Source organism: Tasmannia lanceolata, unplaced genomic scaffold (assembly GCF_043159265.1).
Source record: "Tasmannia lanceolata isolate RefF3 unplaced genomic scaffold, GAP_Taslan_0.1 ptg000007l, whole genome shotgun sequence".
NCBI classification, from domain to species: Eukaryota; Viridiplantae; Streptophyta; class Magnoliopsida; order Canellales; family Winteraceae; genus Tasmannia; species Tasmannia lanceolata.
Genome location: NW_027518684.1, coordinates 10,946,308 through 10,957,733, shown reverse-complemented (window position 1 = coordinate 10,957,733; position 11,426 = coordinate 10,946,308). Strand labels below are relative to the sequence as shown.

The 11,426-nt window shown below is 40.1% G+C and overlaps 1 protein-coding gene across 2 annotated transcripts; it reads right to left on the bottom strand.

Annotated features, from left to right (window-relative positions):
* Positions 1–1,358: 1,358 nt before the first annotated feature.
* On the bottom strand, positions 1,359–9,793 carry LOC143881863 (vesicle-associated membrane protein 727-like). Of its 2 annotated transcripts, none has more exons than XM_077385182.1 (6): positions 9,657–9,793; positions 4,460–4,722; positions 4,174–4,369; positions 3,946–4,066; positions 1,826–1,888; positions 1,359–1,737 (listed from the first exon to the last, which is right to left on the bottom strand). In XM_077385182.1, the coding sequence occupies exons 2-6, from the start codon at positions 4,647–4,649 to the stop codon at positions 1,591–1,593; spliced, it is 717 nt and encodes a 238-aa protein (XP_077241297.1). In that variant the 5' UTR covers positions 4,650–4,722; positions 9,657–9,793; the 3' UTR covers positions 1,359–1,590. The 2 variants fall into 2 exon arrangements, with proteins under 2 accessions (XP_077241297.1, XP_077241298.1); XM_077385183.1 differs by lacking the exon at positions 9,657–9,793 and adding an exon at positions 9,382–9,596.
* Between the last annotated feature and the right edge of the window lie 1,633 nt (positions 9,794–11,426).

The window sequence follows — 11,426 nt, the reverse complement described above, 5'->3', positions numbered from 1 at the left end:
GGACCTGCAATGAGAAAATGCCACCCAAAAAAAAAAGAGTACTTTTTCTTATTTTCCTAAATCTAAGGGCTTGCTCACGTCACTTGGCATGGTGTGGCCAGAATCAATTTGACTGATACTCTTTTAGATCCTACTCTCAGTATTGGTTTTAAATTTCGGTTTCGGTACCGGTTTCGGACCCCACCGAAATCAAAATTTCAGTCTTTCGGCTGAAATCCGGCGAAACGATGAAAACATTATTTTATTCAATACCAAATTTCGGTAAAATATCTAATTAATTAAAAAAAAAACAGGTTTTTGGGTGAAATTTCGGATTGAAATAAAATACCGTTTCGGGTATGGTACGTTTCGGTGTCAGTCCCGACTGAAACCCGAAATTTCGGCAATCGAAATTTAAAACCATGCTCTCGGTTCCCCCGGCATTACTCAAAATTATATGGTACACCGCCGTCAAAGTCCCATGTGGGTGTAGATGTGGGTGGTACGATAGAAGTACCACCCTTGATGTTTGATCCAACAGCAGCCTCTTAAAAAGTGAACTGCTGTTGGATCAAAAATCAAGGCCGGTACCAACAGCTCGGGACTTGACGGTCAGGCACCACATAAAATCTCAAATTTCACAAGGTCCAACGTATCGAAATACTCTTCATACATTTGGTCTCTATATCTATTTTTGAAAGGTATTTCATAATATTTAAAAAATTACTTGAAATGGGGAACAGCATTTCATTTTTCTGCTATCTGGTTCAATGCTGATTCCCTTCTCGCTTGAGTTTCTTCCATCTTCCTCCCCCCGAACTGGGCATGGCATAATGTAAGTAGGACCCAGATTCAAAATGGATCATGATCCAGACTCTACAATCGGAAAAGCCCTCGTTGGGGTTTTTTAAGAGGACTCAAGTTGATTTGATAGCACTGCTTTAAAATTGTGCCTCAAACCGCTATGCCAAATTGAAATTCCAAACTGTAGAGGGATGATAGTCTGGAACACTGTACAGATGGGAGCGTTAGGATCATACTATCGAGGTGGTTTTTGGAAAACAACCTATTAAAGTGGGGCCTAATAAATGAATGCTTTGAATCACCAAATGATATGGGCACCAAGTAATTTTTTTAATACTTGCACGTGGTATTGGCATTGGCAGGTTGGTGCAAGTATTTTTTTAAAGAAATAATGGGGCCAAGATGAATGGTTTTGATCATCGAACCATGTGGGCCGATCTATGTGCAGACACCACATAAGAAGTTGGGTAATATAATCCTAATTAATATACACAAGGCACTGTCCTAACTGCTTGGGCTTGAACCCATATCTCAGTTGGAAGGAACCCGAACTTCATGTTGCAACCAGGAGGACAGAGTCGAAGCCAGCTTACCTACTATTTTACATAATACTCAAATGATCATTTAACAGAAATTGCCAGGATGTCTTTTATCTCCTTTGCTATAAGACGCATAAGCAGACATTTCAGTAGTTCTGATGCATGGTGATGGGATTACTATAACCTATTAATCTCCATATACACAAGGAATTATACAAAGAACAATGTACTACTTCCTTTTATACAAAGAACAAGATACTACTTCCTTCTATCGACACTTGAACCCCCTGCAAACGACCAGCCATAGTATGATTAGAAGGGCAAGTGCAGTCCCTGCTACCATCATCTTAAACCTGAGGTTCTGGAGCCACATCTTTCGCCGTAGTTGCCTTCCCTGCCTTTGGAAGCTATCTGCCTGAAACAAACAGTTACACAATGCAGATCACTTCCAGAATTTCTCAAACCCAATTTGAAAAAAAGAACAAGAATTTGCTGGAATTTACCTGGAACTGTAAGTTTTCTGTTTTATCCACTAGAAGTTCAATCCTCTCACCTCGGTCCAGAACCTAAGAAAAATCAAGCTGTAATCAGAATACTGATCATGTATGTCTTTCAATGTTGGGACTTTGGGCTATCACAAAAGCTGGTTTTGCAACGCTTTTGGAGATGGCCTTTGTTGGAAACAGAGAAGATGGATTAAATGGCTCCAGAGTTGGCAGCTGTTTTCTGGTTGGCTATGAAGAGAAAAAACGAAATGATAGGCTATTTCTGAAGATCTTTCAACCTTAGAAATCAGCTTATCCCCTAAGCTGTTTTCTGGTTTTTGATACACTGGTACAGACCCAAAGATCAAGGGCCACTTTGGACACGTTAAAATTAGTTTCATATAATATTATATCATATGCACTGGGTTTTAAGTTGAATATGATAATTTGCAAATAATGGTCAAAGTAGCTTTAGAAAAGATAAATTTATGGCTTCTATTTGCAAATAAAATTAAAATAATCTTATCTGCAATTAAGGACCAATTCTAGTAGTATCCAAAGAGCCAAAGAGGCCCTAAAGGCTCCAGCGGTGTGCGTTCCGTTATTGACCATAGCAAGGGTACTTTCATTGTTTTTAATACAACAATAGCATTTCATGAAAAATGTAAAAGGGGCCAATCCATCACAAAATAGTTGTGCCAATATCAACTCCATGTTTTATGTGCGTGTAGATGCAAAAATATCAACACACACACACACACACACATCAACACTATATGGGAGTCAAAAAACATTGCCAAAGTTAGGAAGTTGAATATCAATTAACCCTTTTCAAGCCAAAAAATGGAAATCAGAGCCTCACTAACTACAAATAAATGTAACCATATGACATCAAAAGATGGCTTGTGGAACAATAAATGTCTATCCATATCTGAGGGAGTACCTTGACATTGAGGTCACAATCATCAAAGAAAAAGAATAGCATGCATATAAAACCCAGAAAAGTTTTCACCATATTATTCTGAAATGCTTGTTCACTTTCTAGCTACTCTTGGAAGTTGGAATGAAGTTAAAAATTTTTCCTATCGACTATTAGTCTTCCAAGCATTCTAAAGGTAGAACATCAATGATACATCTATCCATGCATACATGCATGCTGCATGCATGTATAAATAGGATCCCTGAATAAATAATGTATATGCTCAAGCAAAGGCAACAATAATATGGAATCCATGAACAAAAATGGAAGTGAGGCCCATGCATGCAAGCATCAATGATACATCTATCCATGCATGCATGCATGCATGTATAAATAGGATCCCTGAATAAATAATGTATATGCTCAAGCAAAGGCAACAATAATATGGAATCCATGAACAAAAATGGAAGTGAGGCCCATGCATGCAAGCATCAATGATACATCTATCCATGCATGCATGCATGCATGTATAAATAGGATCCCTGAATAAATAATGTATATGCTCAAGCAAAGGCAACAATAATATGGAATCCATGAACAAAAATGGAAGTGAGGCCCAGCAAGAGGCCCCGCTATTATCCAAAGATTCACATGTTTTTCAATAAAGAATTCTTAATAATATATCGCACTACTATCTTGGTGTTGGATACCAAAGTATCCCTTTCATGAGCAATTAGACTGCAAACCATAGCCACCAATTGAACTCAAAGCATCTCTATTTCATATAATTTCTGAAATCGTCCATAAGTCTAAATGAGTTTTTAGTCAAGATTCAAGAATGTAAACTGAGATCCCCATAAAAGGGTACATCCTGACAAAAGAAGAGATAAGATCCCAAAGAGATATTTTGAGATAATAGATACTAATTGAGAATTTCCCAAAGAGATATTTTGAGATAATAGATACTTGTTTTGAATATATATAAGTACAAAGGGCTTCATACCAAAAACCAACGGACTCAGATGGTACTTTTCTAACATGTAGGAAGTGACCAACACCCTAATCGGACACACATCAAGATGGAAAATAGCTATCCATATCTAAAATCAGAAAAAGTTTTAAAGAATATTTATCTGAATAAATAATGCACATATGTTGTCAATATTAACTAGATGAACAATACAAATATTCTTGTACATGAAGAAAAGAATTCATGTACCTTCTCAATGTTGTCCATCATTATTCCTTTGACCTCTGTTATCTGAGCCCTCAATTTGGATAGCTTACTCATCTCTTCTGGGTGGTTCATACAGTATTGCATGTGCTCCTTAAGCTTAGGCCTGTCTCAAGTTTCAACCAAGCCCACGTATCAAAGTCTCAATATATCAATAAAGGCAATGAATTAGAGTAAACAATTTTGCCCCTATATGGCAAGTATTATACATACCCGAATTCCCTATCAAGATTGTATGCAATACTAAATCTATCTTCAAATAAATCATCGTCTTCTTCATCCGCAAGGGGGTGAGGACCCCCAGTAGCAATGCTTGCTCCATAACGCTTCATGAAATCATCCTTCACTCGTTCTAGAAAAAGAAAAGGCAAACTCCTCCCAGCTGCTTCAACAGCAACAACAAGGAAAACTACACAAGCAAGGAATAGCTAATCAAACAAGAAAGTAGCTACAAAACAAACTAAAAGCATGCGCAGATTTTCAAAACAAAAACCCATACCAAATCCATTGTCCACAAGAAAGTTAAATGTATGACCATCACACGAATAGGTGGACTTGATGCTATTTGAAGGCAGCTTCTGTAAGCATTGAATGGCAATAGTACTGAAGTTCCCAGAAAATGATGTATGCTCTGCAAGCACAACTGTGCCCCTCGCGACAAAACTATATATCAATCCCTGCTGACTCATGGCTTTTGTATGAACCTTAAATGTATCAGGAGCAATCCAAGACCCAAGAACTATGGAATATACCTACACAGAACTGTAAACATTTCACATTAAACAAGTTCAAATTCAAACTAATAGCAAGTGCATGAATCCACAGACACCCAATATGTACATACAAGTAAGATTAATCATATATCTATAATTTTTAAATTCAACAAAATCATAAAGATAGAGGGATGGTTCAGTAAAGCACAATTTCATTGTAAGAAAATGTACAATGTGGCATGACTGCTAAGGCATAGTGGGTTCCAACTTTGATTGATCTGAACCACCCATTTAACAGGCCTCACTTTTGTCTACGATGGCCCCAAAACCACATTAATCATGCAATCCTAACATCTACTAATATGTACTTTATGTCAATGAATGTGAACTGTTTGGTGCTTGTATGTAGTTTCTGGACATCCATGTTCAACAGAAAAAATACATTTTTTTTTGGTTGGTAAGCTGGGATCGAACCTGCGACCTCAAGGTTGATAAACAAAGCCTCAACCATTGAGCTACAGGCCCAACCCCAAAATACATGTTATTATATGCTACGATTATATGATTGCCGGAATTTTCAGACCATAGAGATCCAAATCATGTGGACAGTTCAGATTAACCAAGGGTAGGACCTGTTGCGGTCAAACTTTGGCTGGTACAGAGCTGGAGGCAAAGAGAGAGCTACCGAGCTTGTTTTCGGCCTGCGTACACAGACAAAAGGTTAGAAGACCGACCTGGAGATGGTTCTCCAGGAAGGTCCTCTGATGCTTAAGTCAGTGACAGCAACGGATAAGGAAATCTCACTGAGAATAGTAAATTTTGGGAATTGTGTCCTGTACCTTTGAGCCATTACCTGCTATTTATAGTGGAAGGTTAGGCAGGGGGCTAATGGTAATTTTATATGTAGTGACATTACCGTATTACTCCTTGTGGCAACATCTGATTGGATGTGGTCATCTTTAGGTCCTTCTTCCTTTCAAGAAAATTACCTGGGTATCCTTATACCAAGTGGTAGCTACCTATTGGGCTGCTATTTTTTCCCTCATCAGGACCCATTGTGCTCGTTGTGGCATGCAACATTGTATTACAATGAGGTTGGTCCCAGTGTTTCAAAACGTGGCCAAAGCAAATCATAGTCAATTCGGCATGATGCGGTTGAAAACTCAGTTGACGCGGTCATAATTTGTTAGAGTCAAAGGAGTTTTGATTGATTTTAAATGCCTAAATGTGGACTCGGGCAAGAACCCGGCCAAGGTAAAAGGTAGTCGGACTTGGGGGAGTCCACAATGACAAGGGGGAGTTTTGGAACTATGGTTGGCCCAACTGAAGCATTCGTCCATAAAGATAGGAGCTTTATTTTGAATGGTAAAAAGATAGAGGCCTTTTCACCTGCGTCGCGACAAAGCGCGACGCAGCAGAAAACGCTTCGTCGCTTAGGTCTAAGCCGTCCGATCAAATGAATGGTGCATAAGGGTGTCAATTTTGGCTCGGGCTCGGAAGCTCGCTTGAGCTCGGCTCGAATCCTTAACGAGCCAAGCCGAGCCGGCTCGCCAGGCTCGTTAAGCTTAACGAGCCGAGCCCGATTTAGGCCAGGCTCAGCTCGGCTCGTCAAGGCTCGTTAAGAATTTAATATATTTAAATAGATATATTATATATTAATATATACACTAAAAGGGTTGTCCAGGGAGTGAAAAGGGGATGCAATATGTCACTTCATTTTTGGAACCCCATTTGTTACTTGGACCACCCCCCATAGTGTAAAAAAAGTAGTCAAATTACACTAGATAGGGCTGTCCAGGGAAGAAGGGGGGTGTGAACTTAATATAACCCAAGCTCGGTAAGGCTCACGACCCTGGCCGAGCCGAGCCGAGCCGAGCCTGGTTCGAGCCCGAGCCGAGCTTTTGAGCTTAACGAGCCGAGCCGAGCCTGGCCAAGCTCGGCTCGGCTCGTTTACACCCCTAATGGTGCAGATTAAAAGTTCTGAAAAACCGATAGAAAAGGTAGCAGGTAACCATTTTTCTTCTCTTTTCCGATTTTGTGGGGAGAAAATCATGCCCTGCTCACCCTCTTCGTCCTGACGAAAAACATTCCCATTTGACGAGAAAATCACGCCCTACTCACCCTCTTCGTCCCAACGAAAAACATTGCCATTTGACGATCCTGCTTATCCCTCTTTCTCCCTTTTGATAAAAAACAAGAGCTAGAATCCATTTCACCTACAATCCTCTTCATCTCAATTTCTGCTCATCCCCATCTCCTCTTTTTAACATTAGGAGAAACTCTCCTCTGTAGCATTTTGGGAAGCAATGCTTCCCATTCCATAAAAACCAACCATTCAGATGTGCCACAAATATTTCGGTGAAATTCACTGTATAGTTGAGTCAATAGCTGAATTGGACAATGCTTTGTGCTTCAACCTAATGAGATTATGGAAGCCATTTCTTGTCAAAATACTAGTGAATTTGGGTTTACCGGTTTTTTCTATTTGGGTCAAGAATCAGGGTTACTTAGGGTTAGGGTTGAGAGTTGAATTACAGTTTTCTTTTTATGTGTAAATATGAGTCAAGGAAGGAGACTGGATTAATAATGTGTTAAGGCACTGTTTGTTTTTAATTTTGAGAACCGATTGTGAGTCCAAAACTGAGTATTGGACTTAACAGATGATTGCTGAAATTACAATCTCTTGGATGCATAAGGGAGGAAACTTTTGCCGTTTTGATCAGCCGTTGAAAAAACAAATAAGATGACCAGAAAATGAAAGATACAAACTACTGGCCTTTTTTCGGGAAGAAGAGATTGTATTTTTTTGTCATTATCTCTGCCCGAAAGAATAGGAAACAAACAAGGGAAATGGTTTACCGCTTTACCTATACAACCCGATTTAAACACCTTTAAATCCAGACCGTCAACGTGATCGTACGCTGTACATTGAGCGACGAACCCATTTTCGTGCGTTGCGACGCATGTGAAACGGTTTCAAAAGGATATGAGCCTCAATTGAGAAAATTACACAAAAAAGAAATTTATCCGAGAAAAAGATATACAGAGAAAATTGCCACTATTAACTAAAGACCGCTAGGTATGTATGGACCAAGATTCTAAGCAGGTTAAGAATATAGTGGGTGTTTCCATCTACATTTACAGAACTCTTGGGTGGATTGTCCTCAGTTCCATGGCAGATGAAAGGAAAGATCACGTGGAATCTGTCAGTAGTTGCGGTAATCTGGGTCTTATGGAGAGAGAAAAATGCGAGAGAGTTCAGAGGTTTAGTAAAGACCCCTCATTTCCTCTACATTAAGACAATTGCATTAATAATAGCATGGGTTAGTGCCTTGTCAAGCTTTCGATTTGTGTCAGCAGATGATTTGGGGGTGTGGGTTAGAGGCAAGGTTGCCAGGGCGGGAATCAAAAGCGGGAATCAAAGGCTTTGGGGATGGTTGGGAGCGGGAATCGTGGGTTTGCCGGAGAGTCACCGGGGATTCGCCGAGAGTCGCTGAGGAGTTGGGATTCGCCGGGGATTCGTTGGGGATTAGCAGGGGAATCGCCTGGGAATCACGGTTCTAAAACGTGGGAATCGGGGTTTCCAAAATTGGGAAACGGGGTTCCAACGAATCCGAACCCCGATTCTCAATTTTCGGGGATTCGAACCAATTCCGAATCAGATCCGCGTACTGGGGAATCGCGATTCCCCAGTCCAGGAAACGAATCCTGCTTCCTTGGTTAGAGGTTTGCATTAGTAGAGAAGCACAAACAACGATCGCTCAGGCTTGGGACCCACCTGACAATAGGGATTCCCGATTCCAATGAGACGGAGGTTAGGGCGGTGCACCAAGGAATAAAGTTAATGGTGAAAGATATTCTTGACGAGGTCATCGTGGAGGGAGATTTCTTGAATGTGAACAAGTGGCTAGCATGTAAGGCCGCTCCTCCTTGGTGGTTTGCTCAATGGATTGATGAAATTTCTGATCGGGTAGAGGAGACATCTATCTTGTACCATCATGTAAGGCGATCGGCCAATTCGAAGGTCGATAGGCTAGCTAGGGACGACTGTGCGATGGCGAAGTTGGAAGTCTTCGACTTTCTCCCCCCTGAAGTGTTCATCTAAGGGAGTTCTTTTTTCTTCTTGATCTTGTAGTGTTGTTGGTCATCTTGATTGTCGGGGGCAGCCCCGGTTCTTGTTCCTTTCTTGATTATTATTAATTTCATTCTTTACCATTCCAAAAAAAAAAAAAAAGACTTCAGAATAAGCAGCTTCCAACCAAAGGTATCGAATTCAAGTGATCCAGTACTCAAGAAACCATTATATTGTAAGAAACAATAAAGATATCAGCACATCAATCTGATAACCTAAACCCCAATGAGTAATTTGATGCAGAATGACATAAATGATAAGCAATTTCATATCTCAAATTGAGATAATCTGTCACTGCACACAAAATCAAGCCAAAATGGCCAAATTGGCGCAGGCTAGTGCAACATCAGACCTAATTTTCCATCCCCCCCCACCCCAATATAAACCAAATTAATCAAATCATGCAAGTTACGAGCAAGTCTACAAGCTAAATATTAAACCATTTTCATCCCCAAATTCACAACAGTCTAAAATTCAAGCAATCGCCTAACCTAGTAATCACAGGCTACATGAACAAACAAGTTCTTAAGCTAGAAATCTTGAATTGAAGAAACAAAACCCTAACTAGCAAAATACCAGACGAGTGAGAAATTAAAGAACAACACGAACATCTCATACGCATCCACTTTCAGAGATTTTAGAAATCGAGATCCTGCAAAAGAAAGAACATTCCGAAACCCTAGCAGATGCATTTGATCTAATGCCATCAATCCTCAGATCTTAAAAAGGGTAACTCAACAAGGAAAAATTCAACGTTATCTAGAGAGAGCAAATGATTTTCCGATTACGTAGAAACCCTAAAAATGATCATCAAATTGAAGAATTAGAGTAAGAATACGAAAGACATAAACCTGGAATCTTAATCTCTTTGCTTCGCCTTCACGTCTCCTCTCTCTCTCTTTTGACAAGTCTTTTTAGTGAAATCAGTGGGTTTTAAGGAAACTTTGATTGAAAAGGCCCAATCGGTGCTTCATAATTACAGTTATAAAGTATCTTGCACAAGGTCCTTTATAAGGGATGATCCTGACCATCAGATCGACGGAAGTGATAAAACAAAGCGGATCAAGGGTCCATATTCAAGATGTGGTGGTTCAAAGATCTTCTAACCAATAGTAAAGTACATTTTGGCATGGCTAAAATCACGATGGGGGCCCAACAAATAAGTTGTTGAGGTCATGGCCAATCCTCCGATCAGATTGAGTTTTTATGGGTAATCTCCGATTCATAAACACAAATCAACCCAAATTAGTCTCTTAGGTTGGGTCGGATTTTCCCACATGCACTCGTTTTACCTTGAGAATGTGTGACATGAATGATGTCACACCGATTGAGTCGGGGTTTTCAACCTGAAAAACGAGCTAATACAAGACCCATGTTTTCTCTTGGTATTTTAGTGCCAGGTTGATCCATCATATGTTTGGTAACTAGGTTGCTAAGATGGACGGTTTGGATCATTGGACCCGTCACCCACATGTTTGGTTGGCATTTGGATGGGGCCCATGAGAACCCCTATGAATGTGTTGGGCCCCATGCTCAACTTTCCTAACGTCCCACAAGATACTGGAGAGATTGGATGATCCAAACCCTTTCATCAGCCTCTGCTCTGTAGAGCGTTACTATCATCAAATGGAGATGATTTTTGGGGAAAGGCCTATCTACATCGGGCCCATCAAATCAACAGCTTGGATATTGGAATAAAGGTTGCAATGAATTTTCTAATAAATATGCAACATGTTGTATATTCGGAGGCGTGTGTATTTTTTTTTTAAAATAGAGTGGGGCCCACCTTGTTTGAAGATCTAAGCCATTCAGTTGGTAGACCCAATGTAAATACATCGATACCATGAAAATTAGGGCTGCAACTTGGGTCGGGAAAACCCGACCCGCATTGACCCAACCTGAAAATAGCTTGGGTTGGGTTCATGTTTCTCGGGTTTTGGGTCGAGCCGGGTTTGAAGGGGCCCGCGACCCGAGTTACTTAAGTTATCGTATGTATTTTTTCTTCTAAAACTCTGTTACTTTAAAAGTGAAAACTTAAAAGCAAAACTCAAGCACGCAAGCAATCACATGGACTCTTTCAATCTTCTGTTCGTTTCCCCCCTTTAGCTCTAGGGTTTCAAGTTTCAACTAAATAGTTAATGATTTATCTCATATGAGTATAATCATTTTCATTTGGTAATGCATCAATTTATTCTCTTTGGACTAGTTATTAGTTAATGCACTAAAGAGTTTGCCATGCTTGAGTTTTTCTACTTCTATGAGTTGAGTTGCCTTGCCAAACAAGAGTTTTCCTCAAAAAATTGTGTCAACGTAAAAAAACATGACCCGACCCGACCTGAGATTTATCATGGGTAGGGGCGGGTTTGGGAATCGTGGATTTTCCAGAAAAAAAAAAAAAACCCAACCCGACCCGACCCATGATATTTCTCGGGTAGGGTTGGGTTCTTCAAAACCCAACCAGCCTGACCCGAGTTGCAGCCCTAATGAAAATCATCTTCATTGGATGATCCTACCTCTTCAATCAATAGAGATTTCTATATGGGGTAGTTTATCTATAGAATAGAGAGTCAGGATCATCCAATGGAGCTAATTTTTGGGCATAGTCTAATAACATTAAAACC

Bases quoted from the DNA above. Each gene is read 5' to 3' on its own strand.
- LOC143881863 (XM_077385182.1), bottom strand. From the start codon at position 4,649: ATGAGTCAGCAGGGATTGATATATAGTTTTGTCGCGAGGGGCACAGTT. The intron at 4,067-4,173 runs GTATGTATAATA...AACTTGAGACAG, and splicing joins AATCTTGATAGGGAATTCGG to GCCTAAGCTTAAGGAGCACA. The intron at 1,738-1,825 runs GTAAATTCCAGC...TGTTTGTTTCAG, and splicing joins CAGAAAACTTACAGTTCCAG to GCAGATAGCTTCCAAAGGCA.